General features: G+C 43.7%; 1 protein-coding gene across 2 annotated transcripts in view; it reads right to left on the bottom strand.

Moving 5' to 3' along the window:
* The window catches only part of cnksr2a (connector enhancer of kinase suppressor of Ras 2a), a 63,943-nt gene that overhangs the window by 18,951 nt on the left and 27,627 nt on the right, over positions 1-17,365 (bottom strand). For both annotated transcript variants that reach the window (XM_070986014.1, XM_070986013.1), the window contains exons 10-23: positions 17,086-17,198; positions 16,814-16,968; positions 16,050-16,139; positions 14,067-14,281; positions 12,140-12,191; positions 8,674-8,849; positions 7,188-7,261; positions 6,987-7,058; positions 5,734-5,801; positions 5,449-5,546; positions 4,652-4,870; positions 3,544-3,685; positions 2,313-2,537; positions 1,425-1,615 (exon numbers count right to left, since the gene is read on the bottom strand). In XM_070986014.1, coding sequence (XP_070842115.1) covers positions 1,425-1,615; positions 2,313-2,537; positions 3,544-3,685; positions 4,652-4,870; positions 5,449-5,546; positions 5,734-5,801; positions 6,987-7,058; positions 7,188-7,261; positions 8,674-8,849; positions 12,140-12,191; positions 14,067-14,281; positions 16,050-16,139; positions 16,814-16,968; positions 17,086-17,198 — 1,890 coding nt within the window. The remainder of the gene's footprint in view (positions 1-1,424; positions 1,616-2,312; positions 2,538-3,543; positions 3,686-4,651; positions 4,871-5,448; positions 5,547-5,733; positions 5,802-6,986; positions 7,059-7,187; positions 7,262-8,673; positions 8,850-12,139; positions 12,192-14,066; positions 14,282-16,049; positions 16,140-16,813; positions 16,969-17,085; positions 17,199-17,365) is intronic.

The following is a 17,365-nucleotide window of genomic DNA, read 5'->3' as shown; positions in this document are numbered from 1 at the left end:
TCACAGGCACCCAGCCCAGAAACATAACCGCTGCTCATACAGCACAAAGCCACAGACGGCGGCCGGACAAAGCTCTGCAGAGAAGACTCAAACCAAACCGAGGAGACAGACTGGGACAGATGATGGCACTGCAGCCAACAGGACAAACACTTTCCAGCATGTGTGTGTTTATATGTGTGTTTATGTGTGAATCAGGGTCAGAAAGTCACGGTTTATTACAGCGAAATGCAAAGGAAAGTTTCCCTCTGCGAAAGTGATTAGGAGTACAGTTTGATCCATTTCAGCCGGCACACGTTTAATGTGGTTAGGTGCATTCATGTGTGGATGTGATTATTGTAACCCAGCGGGCCAGGAAAAATCCACAGTGACAAAGGTCGTTCTTTCGATCCAGAGCGCTTAAGAAAAACGTGGATTTTGATGGGAAAGTGGCGAGATTTCAGTTTAGTAAATGTAAGCAACACAAAGTGAGTTTATCAGAAAAAGCCAGCCTGGAACTAAAGCGTTCATTACTCTGAGGGGTGAAATATCAACAAAGGCAGGCAAACAACAAAAAACAGTCTGCAAGAGCTGCAGAAGAATCAGATATGAGTGAGATGTGAGGAACACTGCAGTTTAAAGTTGTAATCCTTAAGATTTTCATGAAACCAAATCTTGTGTTTGATGCTATTTATGGTTTGCATTTTTTCCTCTATCGCCATTAAATGCATTCACATTCACTAATTACCCCTCTGTGTAGTAGTTTTCTATCTAATGGCGGAGTCCGCCATTCCCTGTTATCTCGTTGATAACAGCTTCACTGCTAATGCAAACTGCATTTCCTATGCTGCTAGATTTAAAATGCTTTTTTGTTAAGCATTCACAGGAAAGAACAGATTGCATTTATCAGGTCTACAAAACAACTGCGATTTGCAGTGTTTTTTGATGATAGATTTAAATATGGCAGCAGGTAATGGAAGAGGAAGCAGCAGCCACACCTCCAGCTCTTCCTCCTGTTGCTGCGCTCTGCTGTTTTGTGCCGTGTGCAGCATGAAATCAGATCACAGTTGCAATTATTTTTGATTGACGTTAAACAAAATGAATTTGTTTGACTGCACTGTGAACAGAAACACCAGCTGCTCTTATGTTAAATTTCAAACAGAACAGCCGCTCAAAGTATTTCCTGTAGTTTAAAACAGCGCTTCAGGTCATCAAATCATCCAGGTCAGAAGTCTTAAGGATTATAACTTCAATATAAAACAAACTATTCAAGAAAATGTGTTTATTTGTACTAAAGATTAAAGTTAAAAAGGACTGAAAATGCTCTGAAATGTCCTTTAATTATTACCTCAGTGTACCAGCTTTAATGTGTGCATGCTATTCATGTGTGTTTGTGTGTGCATGTTTAAATGCATATATTTCCTGCTCGTGTGTGTATTCAAACCAACCTTCAGCGTGGACGTCAGGATGCGGAGGCGGTGCAGACGGTCATTCAGCTGAGGGTCGGCGGCCCGTCGGAGGAAGGACTGCCTGAACTCTGATTGACCTTTGCCAGACTCGGACCCGCGGCCTAGGGGACACACCCCGCCCTGCTCGCACGCACGAAACAGGTCGCCGAGGGAGGCGCCCTCGCTGCCGCCTTCACACAGACAGACAGGAAGACAGTCGCACTCTTAATGGTGATTTAAACCCTCCTTCACTCTCACACTCAGAAGATTTGCAGTCAAAGGCTACAGAGCTGTCAGTTAGTGATGTCTCAGAGCGTCCACTGGAGGACAGTAAAACACACCTCAACATTTCACTATAACACAGTGACATCTGCTCGTCACAGAAAGATTATTCACGATGATAAAATCCTGCTCTCTCTTTCCCTTCAGCCTCAGGAACGTTTCTCCTCTCTGGCAGGTTTATTTCCTCTGCCTGACCAATTGAAAGAGAATCCACGTGATCATTATATGTCTTTGTTTCTCTCTCCTGTTTACTGATTCAGTTTGCCGCTTTTCTTTTTGCACACCGCTGCGCCCACCTTGGCAACAAGTGCGCCATCGTGTCATTAGCCTCATTAGATGAGTGTGTGGCTGCAGTGTGTGTTACCCAGTAGAGATGGAAATGTGTCTGCCTGAGAGCGTTTTTATTTCTGGCACATGTTCTGACGTCTTCACCTTAAAAAAAATAATCTTTTTTTAGTCTCTGGTGGCTGTCGTTCGAAGTGAGGCACATTTTCCTCTCTGCTGTTCGTCCACCCGCCCACGCATTACAACACTGCATGTTTGCTTTGTGCTCGTCCTCCTTCTGCACGTGTTTCACCGCACACGTATGATCCCCACTCAACTCACCGTTGCGTGTTTGCTGCTCTTCTTTGGCGGGGGGCGTGAGGAGCGTGTGCAGGTTGCTGTCTCGCGGCAGTGTGAAGCTGCGGGGTTTCCCTCCCTGGGTTGCCATAGGAATCAGCCTCTGCATCGCCATGGGCAGCGGGACATTCCTCTGTGCAGGAAGAGTGTAAACGGCTCCGGCCATCATGGTCCCACCGCCCGGACCGGGCTCGGCAAAGACCGCGTCCTCTGCGCCGATAAGAAGACATATTGAGTGGAAACATCAATCAGCATCACTTATTTTTAACAGCACATACAACTACTTTTTCATATTTGGTGCAGAATCGTAAAGAAAACTTTTGCAGCCATATTTTGTGCCAGTTAAATTCTCTATGGAGGAAGACCACCGATCACATCAACTGCAAACGCAGTGCAGCAAACATAAGGAGTCAAACATCATCCACATTATTAAAATGTGCAGCCGAGAGAATATTTCTTCTTCCAGATGGTTAGAGGACACTTTGAGGATTCTGGAAACACCTTCAGAACAGCGGTAAAAAGTTGCAGAGACATTGCAGATTATTTTTTTTCGATGCTTGTCTCTGTGACCTGAAAATAATGGTAATACATGAGAGGCATTAACTGGGGCTCCGTCACCCTCGAACAGCATCAAATAGTGTACAAATACTTGGGTGTTCACCTTAACCACAAACTGGACTAGACAAACAGATGTCCAAACGAGGTCCTTTGGAGGATGGAGGACACTGTTAAAACCTTTTAAGATTCTGGTGGCACCTGCAGTGGGCTTATGGGAGCTCAGAGAGGGACAGAAAGACACTGAACAAACTGGACTGCCCTCTGGACACCATCGAGGAGGTGGGTGAGAGGAGGATGTTAGCCAGGCTGACATCAATCATGGACAACCCATCCCACCCCCTGCAGGAGACAGTGGGGGGCTTAAGCAGCTCCTTCGGTAACAGATTGCTGCATCCAGCGAGGAAGACAGAACGCTACCGCAGGTCCTTCATCCCAGCAGCTGTCAGACTGTTTAAGTCCAGCATCAGTTAATGGAGCTCTGTGCTGATGCTGTTTTTCCCTTTTCTACATCATAAACCACACTGTATTTATTACCTACACTGGCAACTGTATTTTTTTTAGAAACAGTACATATTGTACATATACACACACTCGTGCAATTCAATGCTCTTCATCAGCAGGTTGGACACGTGAAGCACCTGCTTTGTTTGCGTGTTACCTAGTGGTCCAGTTTGCAGGTAGTGCAGTCCAGCCTCGGTCAGAGGCGTCTCGATCAGGTCCTGCCAAGAACGTCTCTGAGATGAGGAAGAGCGGCCCGGAGACCCTGTCTCACTGCTGCCCCCCGCAGGACTGGAGCGGTACTAAAGGTAACACCAACAGACATACGTACACAGTAAGTGTTGTTCTGCCATATTGTTCATTCATTCATGTTTTTGAGTGAGTTATCTGACTCACCAGAGGTAACTAAAAAATTCTTCTCCCAAACTTCTGGATTTGGTCAATTTCAAGAATCATAAATGAATAAAATAAGTAAAACATATGGAGACCTGCCAGTGGCCCCTCAAGGTTTAAATATTCACTAAAACCAACACTACAAAAGTGTTGGAGCAACAAACATACTGAGGCTTTGCCCATCTCAGAGTTTTACAGGCAGTGGGGCCCAAAAAATGTACAATTTGTCCTGTGAGTTGTGCTGGAACAAAATCCATTAAAATAATTTCTATGGTAATTAAAATCCCACTGGTTAAAGTCTCCACTGGCAGGATGAAAGTAATCAGCTGTGTGACATTTACATCATGACATTTTAGCCTCAAAACACCCCCAGAGACAAAGAAAAATATATCCATGTACTGGGCTGAACTGCAGTAGAAACGAATTAGGAATGATTTTTACTGTACTTTGAGAGAAATATGTCTTTGAGACCTTTCTAAATGACTTATTAAAGAACAGTCTGACATTTTGAGAAGTAGGCTCGAGGTCTTGGCAGTTGGATTTTGTTACCTTTAGACGGGACCAGGGAAGCTGTTTCTCTCCTGTGTCCTGGCTTTATGCTAAGATAAGCTAAGCTAGCTGCCAACTGGCTTGACAAATTGATCGTCTCATTTAACTCTCAGCAAGAAAGCAAATAAGCATATTTTCTCAAACGTGCATTGTAGAAAATGGAGAATGTTCATTTTCTGGAGAAGACGAATGCAGCAACAAACCAGCTACATTTTGGCCTGTTGGTGGCACTAAAGGAGCAGACATAGGGTCATATAAAATAATAACTGTCCAGAGACCATAAATATTCATTTGGTTGTGGACATGTTGTGTTTTAACTGACATACCTCTATAGGATCGCATCTGTACTGCACGTCGCTGCTGCTGCTGCCCCCTGGCTTTCTCCCACTATGTGTGGTGCCTCCCCCTAGCGGACCCGGGTGGTACTGCGGCTCTGCGGCCACCGCGGGGGGCTCACCGCAGAGGAAGTCCTCTTGGGAAGAGCGAGAACGAGACGTCTCCGTGGAAGACAGTCGAGTGGTCCGGCCTTCCAAGTAGGCACTCATCTGACAGAGAGAGGAAAGAGAAAATCCACCTCACGTCAATTATCGACTGGTCTCATTCAACTGTGATGACACACTTAAAAAAAAAAGGATTTCAATCAAGCGAGGCAGCCGGATGACTTCCAAGGAGGCAGGGTGATGACTGAATAAGTAGAGGGAAAGTAAGAGACAGGAAGACAAAGAAGAGATGAGAGTTTGGACATGAGTGGAAATGAGTGTATTTGACTGTCTGCAGAAACACCAAAGACTCCTTATTACAAGGATTTTCAAGCATTATTATCTTTATCTCTTTATTATAAGCTCAGCTTAAAAGGTGTAGCTGTTGTTGTTTTATTCATTTTATCCCAGGCTACAAACTACAAGCCTGACGACAAAGACATCTGATGTGGAGCAAAGCAGCAGGAGGGCCAATTATAGCAACAATTAGACTGATTTTAGCCCAACCGCTGCCCGTAGGCTAAACTGGCAATAAGTTTAACAGTTAAAATGGCCAGCAGAGGAGCGCTGAGCATGATTTTTGCCTTCAAGTACAGCATGTACTTTACATGAGCGTGTAGTACAGTCATGTGTGAGTGACTCACTGATGGAGGCCGTGGGTAGGTATCGTATGGGGGTGGGGGACTGTCCTGTTTAGGGCTGGAGGTGGTGTCATCCTCATGTTCACTCTCACTCCAGTAATCTGCAGGAAACCCACACACACACAGTCAGAAACACCATCCATCTATTTACTACACAGATCTAGCACAGGAAGTGTACTGTAAGTCTAAAAAAGAACAGAAGTATTATTGTGTTTTGTACTGAAAACGTCATCTTTCAGCCACCATCTGCTGAAGATCCCCTCAGCGAGTGACTGAATGAACCCTCACCCTGCTCCTGGCGTATCCTCTCTCGCTCGGCGTAGCCCACAGCGGCCATGTTGAGACGACTCAGCCACCTGACAGAAGGGACGGAACACCCAGAAGGAAGTTCAGGTTGGGATTAATAGATTTATGGCATAAAACAAAAACGGGGAAAAGAAAGAAGGAAATACTCATAGTGTGACAAATTAACCACAAACACCCTCCAGACATCACGACCAACCCACAGGAAATGAAACCACATGACAGCAACACAACCAAATAACAAGAAGAGAAAAATATCTCGAGTGCTTCAGTGAGTTATCAACACACTCCTACAACAATGTCAGAGAGAGTTTAAAAAAATGGAAAAAATAATCAAAACCTGGCATCCAGATTACCCACAATGCACTTCAACCACCAACAGTTCAGTCGGAGAGTGGCAGCTAATGTAACACATCACCTCATGGCTGACTCGAGTGACATCACTGGAGGACAGTTATCGGACTGTTACAATATTGCAACATATTATAGCAAACGTGTTTTATACTTATTAAAAATTATGGGAAATATGTTTATTTGCTTTGTTGCCAAGAGTTAGATGAGAAGTTAGGAGAGGACTAGCTTAGCTTAGCTTAGCTTAGCATAAAACCTGGAAACAGCTAGCCTGGTTCTGTGTAAAGGGAACAAACAAAGCTCACTAAGTAACACGTTATATACAAAACCTTAAGAATTGAGCTAAGGTTGTTGTTTCTCCCTGCTTTCAGTCTTTATGCTAAGCTAACAGGCTGCTTCTCACTTAACTCTTGTGAACAAGCATATTTCCAAAAAATGTCAAACTATTCCTTAATAAGTAAAAGTGAGTAGTAATTTAGATTTTAAAGACTTATTTCCCTCAAAAAACAGTGAAAATTAACCCTCCATGGTCTGATATTCTTCTCCTTTCCACTGCAATTCAACCAATTTGGTAAAATATTATTTTCATTTTGAAACTCATTGGAAACAACTGATATTATTTAAAAAAAAATCCATTCTCGTATTTAGGGGATGATTATGTAAATGATTGAAGGTTGAAACTGGAACCACAGTGGAAATTATCTTGCAAATTATGGTTTTCATGCATCGCTTGGCAAATACAAACAGGCGGTCTTTTTATTATCAGATTAAAAGCCGATTCCTTTTCTGCTTTGGGGACAGTGAACAGGAAGCTGCACTCCTGCCATCCAACAGGGAGCTCGCCTTTCTGGATAACCTTCAGCTGTGTTTAGCACATGCTGATTTACCTGTTCATGTCATCCACTCCATCTGCTGCAAAGTAGAAGCTCTTGACCTTGGGGTGACATGCTTTGAAAGCACTAGAGAGACACGAGGGGAACAGAAGGAGTTATTTTTTCAGGCAAACATTTATTCATCAGAACATGTCAACTGAACATGGACAAGCATACACATTAATATGCAACAGAGTGTTTTCATCGAGCACTTACTACTTCTTGCGACATTCACTGGCCCGGTCAATCTTGAACTCTGGAAGACTGACAAAACCCTCAGCTTTCTCATCCTGAACAGACAGAAATAAAAAAAACATCAAGAGATCGATAATTATCTAACAGGAAGATGGAAAAGCTAACAAAAAGTGCTTGCTTTACTCCAATCTGGCGTATTTCCTTCAAATGTGGTGACTGTGACTCTTGGGCTATAAACACCTCAATCGGCCAGCTTGGCCAATAGCAGAGGGATCCAGGTTGCGACGGTTCCTGGGATCATCCAGTCATAGCGAAACCTTTCAGACCCACCCCATGCCACTAAGCCAATCCATGGCCAAACTCTGCCTCTGATTGGCTCACCTTGATATTCTTATCCTTACCCTAACCAATCTCACTCCTCATGCCTAAACCTAACCAACCCAACAAATGAAGGCAACCAGTACTAGCCAATCAGAGTCAGTAGTGCAGGTATTGACTTCGCCAACCTAGAAAAAAAATGTCACCCCTAACCCTTATATAACCTTCCTGGGTGTGATGTTAAGTTTGTTCGCCAAGATTTACAGTGTGAGGCTGTAGATAGCACAGATAGACAATTTATTATGTGTCCATGCTGACTCTAAAACCATGCTAGCTAAACTGAGCTAAATGCTAATGTCAGTGTGTTGACATGTTCACAAAGACAATGGTAGCATACTGATGTTTTGCAGATGTAATAGTTACCATGGTCATTATCTTTATCATGTTAACATGCTAATATTTGCTTTATAACACTAAATACAAAGCAGAGGAGTCTGGAAATATCATTATTTTGCAGGTATTTGCTGATAAACCAAAGCTGACTCACTACAATTCACAGATATCAACCTTATGGTGGCGACAGATTAAACGTCAGGTGATCACCAAAGATATTGGGAGTCGTCCTCAGGGCAATGTGGATGTTTACAACAGATTTAAAGGCAATCAAATAGCTGCTGAGGCATTTCAATCTGGACTGACTGACTGAAGTGACAGACTCACCAACCAGTCAGCATCTCTGAAGCCTCACTGCCGCCATGGCTGGAAACCATGAAGTTCTCCTCGGACTTTGTGACATTTCAAAAGACTTCAGAGAACTTAAACTTTACACACATTTATGCTAAAATCAGGGTGAAATCTTTACTACTACACGGCAAAGTATTGATGACTCATCCGTAGCTGTGAAATTGTAGTATAAAGCTTGACTTCAGGGTAGCTTCTGCACAGTGTTCCCTCCCTTTGAGCAGAGCAGCGTTAACAGCAGCTATTTCAAAACCTTGCACAGCTCTTGTTAAGTTACAGCCCGCACAGATTATGACAAATTTCATCATTTGTTTCAGACCCCACTTACTTTAACATTGTGAAATGTGGTAGCATTTTTGGGAAACTGCCACTTTTTCTGCATCTATTGTCAGTAAACATGCAGGCAGGAGGCTGGAGGAGGAAAGGTCAAGTATAAAAGGAGACTTGCCTCCTCATTGATGTACCAGTACAGGCAGTTGTCCTTCAGCACAAACCAGTACTTCTTCCATTTCTGAGAGAAGTAACCTTTTGCATCTCTCTTTCTCCACAGCCAGCCCTCGCAGTCTCCTCTGCCCAGCGCCTTGCAGGAAACACGCCTCCGACTGAGGGAGGCCAAACTGCGTCCTGGAACAACACGGAGGAAACGTGAAGGCGGCGTTGCCAAACGGAGAGAATACAAATGACACAACTGAGGGAAAGCTGAAAGTAAGAGAAATGGTCAAACAGCAGAGCATAGTACTAATGCTGCTTGTAAGTGCTCACTCGTTCATAGTAGTGTGAATAAAAGCAATCACAAAATGCCACATCCTAATGTAGCAATTATTCTTGGCAAGAGTTCGGCCTCTGGATCTGACAGAACGCTGCTGCACTGCAGTAAGGTACGAGGTGTTTCATAAAAATTGCCTTTTTTCCTTCTGGCATAAAAGCCCTGTAACATTTTTCACAGCAGGCTCCTCATTAGAGATTACTGGAGAAACTTGGCTCCCAGTTGAGGGTCGCCGAGAAACTTTTATTGTGCTGTATCAAAAGTCTTACAGCTCTAAAAAGGAGAACACAATTCAATACTCCCCGTACTTTCTGAAGGAAAGTGCAAAGAGTGAATCTCCAAACGAAACAACTTCTTCCACCGCGCGACACAGGAAAGCGAAAGTGAAAGAAAAGGTCCAGCATGAAATGCTTTGAAGCCTGGAGAGACTTTGCAGATAATTAACAGGTTATAGAAGAAACCAAAGAAAAGAAACTGTACGTCCTGAAAATGTACAAAAGTGTACCCCTTTTATTTTCAGGTCCAGCTCACCCTCACCTGAAAAGCAGCAGCACAGGTCGTTTGTGCAAGCAGGTTATTACGACCCACATTTAGGTTTATGCACGTCGTTAAGTGGTGACCTCTAGTGGTCATAGTAATAAAGACGGGAGCAAAGTATGAAGTCAGGTGATCTATAAAGAGGAAGAAAATCCATATATGGAGGAGGTGAGGTGGATGGATGGATTTTAACTAATTTTAACTGTAATGTACTTTACTTATGTCACATGTGTAATAGTAAACTGCAACCATTTCACAACACTGACCACGTGACGATGAAGATCCGGTACGCCGTCAACAGTCATATATGTCATTTTGGGAGTCACAGGCTATCAATCTATTCATTCAATCAGTCATTTAGGCACGAGGACATGTTGCTCAATCCATTTTCTGTGCAGCAGCTCCACACTAAAGGCCGATACCATCACCAATTTGAGTTTTGGCTTTCGGACAGACTTATCAATTTAAGAAAATGAAGACTGGCCTCAGCTTGAACCAAAAGCAGAAACTCATATTTCATTAGCTCTTTGATAAGGACTCAGAGCATTTTAACCGTCATTAAATCATTATTATCACATTCACTTTCAAACTTTGGTGTAATCGCTGTAAATAAACAAAGCCGTCGCCTGAGAAAAGTGCAGATGGGCCCGAAGCTTTTCAGAGCTTCTCAGGAAGGCAGATGGTGAAACGAGTGAAAGAATCACTTCCAACATGTTGATCCTCGTTAGTGTGGTGAGAGGAAAAGAAAGCTTTGGTCAAAGAGGCAAAGAAACTGATACCAGGGAGTAAAATCATCTAAACAAGAGGAAGAGCAGAAGGATTTATGGGATACCGTCTGTGGCTTTCAGCCATGTTTGAGGAAATATGACAAAGCTTCTAAAGACAAGTAATAAAAGAATTCAGCTTACAATGAGATTCAGTGTACGTATAAAAACACCACATATTACACGTTCAATGCTTAGTTTTCATCTTCCAACGACCTTCTGACAAGAAGAAATGCTGAATAACTGGACTTTTCTATGGAAATCTTCATGTGGACTCAAACAGATTGAAAACTGCCTCGCTGGCAGTCCAGACTGGACTCATGAAAATCTGCAAAATCATCATAATGTATTAAAATGCAAATACAGTGGCCTCTGCACAAAATGTGAGGAAGATGTTTTTCTGTCGTGGAGACTCGAGTTGGAGCAGATAATAATTTAAAAACTCCAGTCAGAAAAACTCCCAACTTGTAGCATATAGATTCCTACGATCTGTGAATTTTTTATTTATGTCTCACCGGATGAAATAAACAAGAAGCCGTGACTGATTAGTCTGATCAGCGTCTTCTTGCCCACACTGTAACATTAATAAATGACCAAAACAGCAATGCAGTATTAACTAGTGCTGAAACGATTTGTCAATTAGACAATTAGTCATTGGACAGAACATTGATCAACAACAGTTTAGATAAAAATTTATCAAGAAAAAACGTCAAATATCTGCAGGATCCAGCTGCTCATATGTGAAGATTTACTACTTTTCTCTCTTTTAAATCAGTTTAAATCAATTCTTTTTGGACAGTTGGTTTGCCATTTGATGAATGAAAATGACCAATTGATTAATCAAAAACCAATACAAATAATGGATAATAGCCATTAGTTGCAAACCACATCCTGAAAACAAATCACAAACTAAATTATCACACATTTCAGTAATAAGCAAATATTCGATCTGTTGCATGATACTAATGAAAGATCCACGATATTCTACCAAAATAAAAATATTAGAAAATGACAAAACCTGCACTGACAGAGAAAATCAATCTCTCTCTCTCTCTCTCTCTCTCTCTCTCTCTCTCTCTCTCTCTCTCTGTCTAATAATAATAATAATAATGATAATAGGAACATGCAGACCCCGTGTTCAGTGGTGCATTTCTTAGTAATTACGTCCAATTAGTTGCTACCTTCAGAGAGCCTTTTAGTAAGTGCAGAGCAGGTCGGCTGCACATGCGAAAATATTAACTCAAAAAGGTGTTTTGCTTGTTGCTTCTTCACTGGGATGTTTGAGCCTCACTGTGCAGTTTCACACAGGAAGTCTGAGGAGGGACAGTGTCTCTGTGATCGCCTTCGATCTGAGTTGAAGACGTACGAGATGATTTTAAAACATCTCAGCCGGCTCGGAAACCAATCATTCATCCGATGAACATGCACCGAAAAACGGCTTCTCAGCAGCAGAGATGAAATTAACAATGTCTGCATAATTTCTGTGGTTATCAGAGGAGTATTTTTATGTCTTTGGATGGGAAATGTGTCCACAGGCAAGCTTCTAATAATGAATGAATGGTTATTTTGCTTATCTTGGGCCTGTCATTTATTGGAAAACTGTTCATAAACAATAGAACCAATAAAAGTCTCCTTTTTGCCTGTAATTAGAACTAAAATGCACATTTTTAAAGTGTCACTAAGATAACTGGTCCAATCGAAGCAGCAGCTGCTCTCACATTTTGGTACAGCGTCCATTAGCTGAGCGTCCCTGAGAGAGTGAATGAATGAATGAATGACCGCAACCGGCGAGTCGGACTGTGACGGCAGCTCGTGCTTGAAACCGAACAGGTGGCGTCTCTGCTTACCTTTATTCTTCTTCCTGGTTTTTGACTGCAGAGAGGAGGACTGTTGGTATGTCTGAGAACATGTTGGAAAGAAGAGAAGAAGAGGGAGGGTGAGCAGGCTGTCAGGATGAATCAGTGGCCTTTGTTTGCTGCAAAGAATCCTGGGATATAAAAGATGACAGATCTTAGGGAGCGGAGGAGACGAGGCAGGAGGCACACAGATACAAAGGGAAACTCTCTCTCTCATTATCTCTTTTTCACACTGACACACACATGTGCGGGTGGAAAAGTCAAGCTCATGGAGCACTTCGGCGGCTCTCACACCTCTAAACATAGAACAGAGGGACAGGAAGGGAGGGGAGCGAGCGCTGGCACCATAGGACGTCCAGGTGACGGAGGAAACGAGGGAAAATAGAGCTCAGGGGCCTCGTGGGATTAAACTGAAATTTCAGTAAGCAAAATGTGAAGGGCGAACATCTAGCAGAGGGGTTTTAAAGGTCTGACACTGAGGCCCTTTGTTAGCTGTGGACCACAGCTTGATCCCAGTGTTTTTAGCATGCATTTTTATTAGATTCTGCTAAATTTCAGCATTAAAAGTCACGCCGAATGAGCCATGAGCCGCTCCTGTTCGCAGTGCAACCATGGATGCACAGACTACTATCACTGGAGCACTTTGACACTGAAGAAAAGTTAAAAATGTGATGATTCTCAAGCAAGTTCTGCAGTTAAACAACAGTAAAATCCTGCTTTTTTCTTTTCAATGCAGGACTTGTAATCTAGTGAAGTATCTCTACACTGTTGCATGAGTACTTTTACTTAAGATAAAGATCTGAATACATCGCTGCTGATATCTGGGCAGATTCATGGATGTTTATTTGCAACAGACATCGGAGATTGCAGCATCTTTGCGTCATGTCTCTCGCCCTTGGAAATCATCAAACCCTCAGATCTGAAGCATCCATCTCTGACCGGCGCGTTTGAGACGTGACCTCTCTCGACAGGTCAGATGGGGCAACGTGCCTCTGATGTCACGATATTACACATGTCAGAGTCTGGAGCTCAGCCACTCACGGCCCCACGCTCAGCAAGGCAGATGACATGGACCCGCCCACACCCACTGACACGCCATCTGCCATCGCAGCATCCATGCACGCTGTCAACACGCACACACATTTAATTTCCAAAGAGATGCTGAGATGTATAAGGTCACCACCGGCCAAACCGACTGTCTGGACGTGAGAGCGGCGAGCTCAGGCGGACAGGCGGGGTGGACAGATGTCATGGGACTGACGGGGGGGTAATAACGAGTCAGCATTCGCTCAGATCACACTTCACTGCGGTGCCTTTTCACCAGCGAGCTCAAATGTTTTCTCTATTCCCCTCAAATCTCTGAGCATCAAGTCAAATCAGAGAGGAGGCAGACTGTTGCATCATTTGACTTGTTTCACTTTAAAGAGGGCAAAAGTTTCACCACCTTGTTTGATCTGCATTACGCAACCACGTAATGCAATCTGGAAGCTACTACCTGCAACCTGCAAGTACAATTAAATTTTATTTCACTCCAAATACAGGTACTTTATACTAAGAGCTCATTGCAGTGCAGTTTCAAACTATTTCTTACAGAGGAATAGTTTGGACATTTTGGTGGGAAGATTGATACCACTGTTACAACTGTGTAGTAGAAATGAAGCTGTAAGCAGCAGCCGTTAACTTAGCTTAGCTTAGCTTAGCTTAGCGTAAAGACTGCAAATGGGGAAAACAGCTAGCTTGGCTCTGTCACAGAGTAACAAAATCTGCCTACCAGCAACTCTAAAGCTCACTGATTAATATGTTACATGTTGTTTGTTTAATTCGTACAAACACAATGAAAAATTAGCTAGCTGTTCCGTTATTGAGAAAAAGTAGCCAATTATACAGTATCTAGAACGAAAAAGTCAAAATGGCTTACGTGATAAATGGAGGCGGGGTCTCTCGGCGGAGAATCTCTCTGGTTGGTCTGGAGGACGTAGTGGGAGGGGCTTTGGCTGTGGTGGCTCCGCCTCTTGGCACGTTTGGCCGTGTCATTGGACCGTTTGCCCGGACGAGCCGTGTGGGAGGAGTAGTCCTCAGAGCCGGTCCTCTCGTCCAAGCCAGACAGTCCAACGTAACGCATCAGGGACGCTTCTGCACAAGCAAATCAGCACACACACGCCAAGTATGTCAGGCTCACATCGACAGTTGCATCAGGGATGTCGCTAAAGGGCCCTTATCATTTCGTCGACAGCATGATCGTCTGTTCCTTTGTTTTCTAACATTCAGTCATTCAGTTAGGTATTTTCAAGGCTTAATTTGAGACTAAATTAAACAGCATTTGAATAAAACACAATGGCAAAAGGTCACATCACTCAGAGATCCATTAAAATTAGACTAGAAGAATTATGAGAAATAAATAATTAGTTACAGATTTTGACCTTTAATCACAGCAGCATTATTGAGCCAATACCAGAACAAATATCTGGAAATCCTTCAGATTAACTTGAAAACATATATTCTTTAATTTTAATTGGCTTTTAACACAGAATTCAGTAGCAAAAATATGCAACATGTCTGTCTATTGTATCATAGTATAGAGCTGTTTTGCTCACTTTCTGCACATTTGCAGCTCATTAGATCAAGCAGCAGCTGCTTTGCGTCTGTACTTGTTGATCCAAAACATCTCTGTCATCGCTCATTTTAACCGCAGCAGACCTCACAGCACAGCTGCTAATCGACGTTTCTCGTTCAAATTTCAAACTTGTTCAGTCGTCTGACAACAGAAATCAAATGTTAAAACAAAAAACAGACGACCACAAATCACAGAGATGCTGATTTGTACAGGACAAATATGATCACGTGACCTCTGTGTCCCCTGATACTCGTCCAGTACGAACAGGGCTGAAGTGAAAACTGTGACAGTGTCAGAACTGGAGTTTTTAAATGGTCTTCTGGGTTTTTTAAGCCTCGCCGGGTTCATTGTTCTCGGTAGGAGCTCACAGTCACCTCAAACAGGAGACGCACAAACTGGGGTAGCTGCTAGCTTACAGCTAACGTCCGATTAGCTCAGCGGGGTTAACAAACAGAGACAGAAACAACTTCACTGGGTCAGAAAATCATTGGCTGCTTGTTTGACAGACCAGCGTTGTCATTTTTCTGTTGAGGTGCGTCGTCTCAAAAGGCGATGGATCCATATTCCACCGCCGCCTGTCATGGCGCCCGGTGAAATAATGCTGTTTTGGCGCGTGTGCTGTGTCCATGTGTGACTGCGTCCCTGTGACTGAGTGTTCATTGGATTTCGTCGGGTTCGCGCTCGGCAGGTCGCCTCCCTCTTTTTCCACCAACTTCCTCCTCGGCGCTCCAGCGGGGAGGAAGCTCAGGTCTCGCTACCTCTTCTCTGCGGTTCCCGCCGTGTCCTCCCCTGGTTGCTAGGCAGCGGCCAGAGGAAAGCGAGACACCGAGAAGAGCTGCTGTCAGCGTCGCCATGGCAACTGTGTGAGTGATTCAGGTGGAGGTCAGGGAGAATAGTCTTTTTCTTCTGTTTCTGCCTCCTCTCGTCCCTCCTTTCCTCCCTCCTCCTCCTCTTGTCTCTCTTCCTCCCTTCCAATCGTTTTTATTCTTCCTCCTTCATGGCGCCTTTCATTTTCTCTGCCTTTGTGCCAAGCGTCTACCTTTTTCTCCCCTCTCATCCCCTCTTATGTCATTCCTCTGTGATGCTAATCACAGAGAGAATTAGAGGAAGGGATGGAGGCCCACACACACACACACACACACACACACACACACACACACACACGCTGATCTTTTCGTAATACAGATAGACGGGAACATTTAACTGAATCTAACAGGCTCTTCAGGTGGTGCGCGCGCACACACACACACACACACACACACATGCACTCCACACGCCGACACTCACCTCTGCGGCTCTCTCTGTTCAGCTTGGCTGGGTCTTCATAGTCGCCCACCCAGTTACACTCAACAGGCATGGAGATGGGCCTCAGCCTGCCTACAAGAGCACGCACACGCACGCACACACACACACACACACACACACACACACACACACACACACACACACACACACACACAATAACAAAACTTAATATTCCCCTTAGAGAATATTTCTGACCAGTGTCGATTTTTACACCCTGATATGTGATTTTTAGGATTCTTGTTCAGAGCTCCATCACTTTCTACGACTTCTTATGAGTAAAATTCAAGCACTTTTCAAGTACTTTCAAGGTACCTAAACCCAAGATTTTCAGACTCTTGAAGCCAATCATGACCTATAAATTGTTGCTATAGATGGAAATGTGAAAAACAGGCAGAGGATTATTACTTTATGTGACAGCCATCAATGCTTTACAGATGTTATTTTACCGGCTGTCCATATTAACTTTGACTAAAGCTTTATTTAATTTCATCGCCAGGAGACAACAGACAAATACGCCGACAGGATCAATTCAAAATATTACAATATTTTTTGTTTTCATGAAACACCAGATTGTGTTTCTGAGCATTTTCCAGAAGCACATTCGAAATCAAGCATATTCTTAACCAGTTAAAATTAAGCATTTTCCAGACTTTCAAGGCTTTGTATGAGTGCCTCAGCTGGCAGCTTCAGTACAGACTGAGCTCAGTCCCTCTTATTCTCTCACACTCTTCATCACAGGAGCGTACCATAAGTAGGCGTGGTGCAGTACACGGACTCCTCCTCTTCTCGCCGGCGAGACTCTTGATCCAGGAAGGAGTTTGGTGACTCAGAGCGCTTAGCAACGCTGATGCCACCATGGTTACGAGATGCCTCATCTCCAGACAAGGCTCCTGTCTCATCCCTATGGCAACAGCAGAGGCGGATTTACCAGAAAACAAACGCATATCAAAGTCAGAGCTCTTCTTCGCTGTCACCAGATCGGCTTTTCTTTCAAAGTACAGAGGCAGACACACTCTACCTGGGCATGTATGGCTCAGCAGGTGGAGGCGGGATGTGAAGGTCCTGGAGGGCGGAGTTCTTGGTGGGTGTGCCTGAGGGTGTGGCCGAACTGCTGCCTGGGCTTCTGGTTGGCTGCAGAAAGCGAAAGCGCACATGGTTCGGGCAATCTTTCCTTTACCTTTCTTTTTTTTTTATATTTAATCATCTTTAATGTCTAAACGATTATTAAATTCAAATTACGACTCATAAAGATCATCCACGGAGAGAAAGACCGGATCACCACTAAAAAGAGGTCTATA

This window comes from Chaetodon trifascialis, chromosome 18 (genome assembly GCF_039877785.1).
Source record: "Chaetodon trifascialis isolate fChaTrf1 chromosome 18, fChaTrf1.hap1, whole genome shotgun sequence".
NCBI lineage: Eukaryota > Metazoa > Chordata > Actinopteri > Chaetodontiformes > Chaetodontidae > Chaetodon > Chaetodon trifascialis.
Note: the sequence above shows the minus strand (reverse complement) of the source record. Positions and strands in the feature narration are given on the sequence as shown.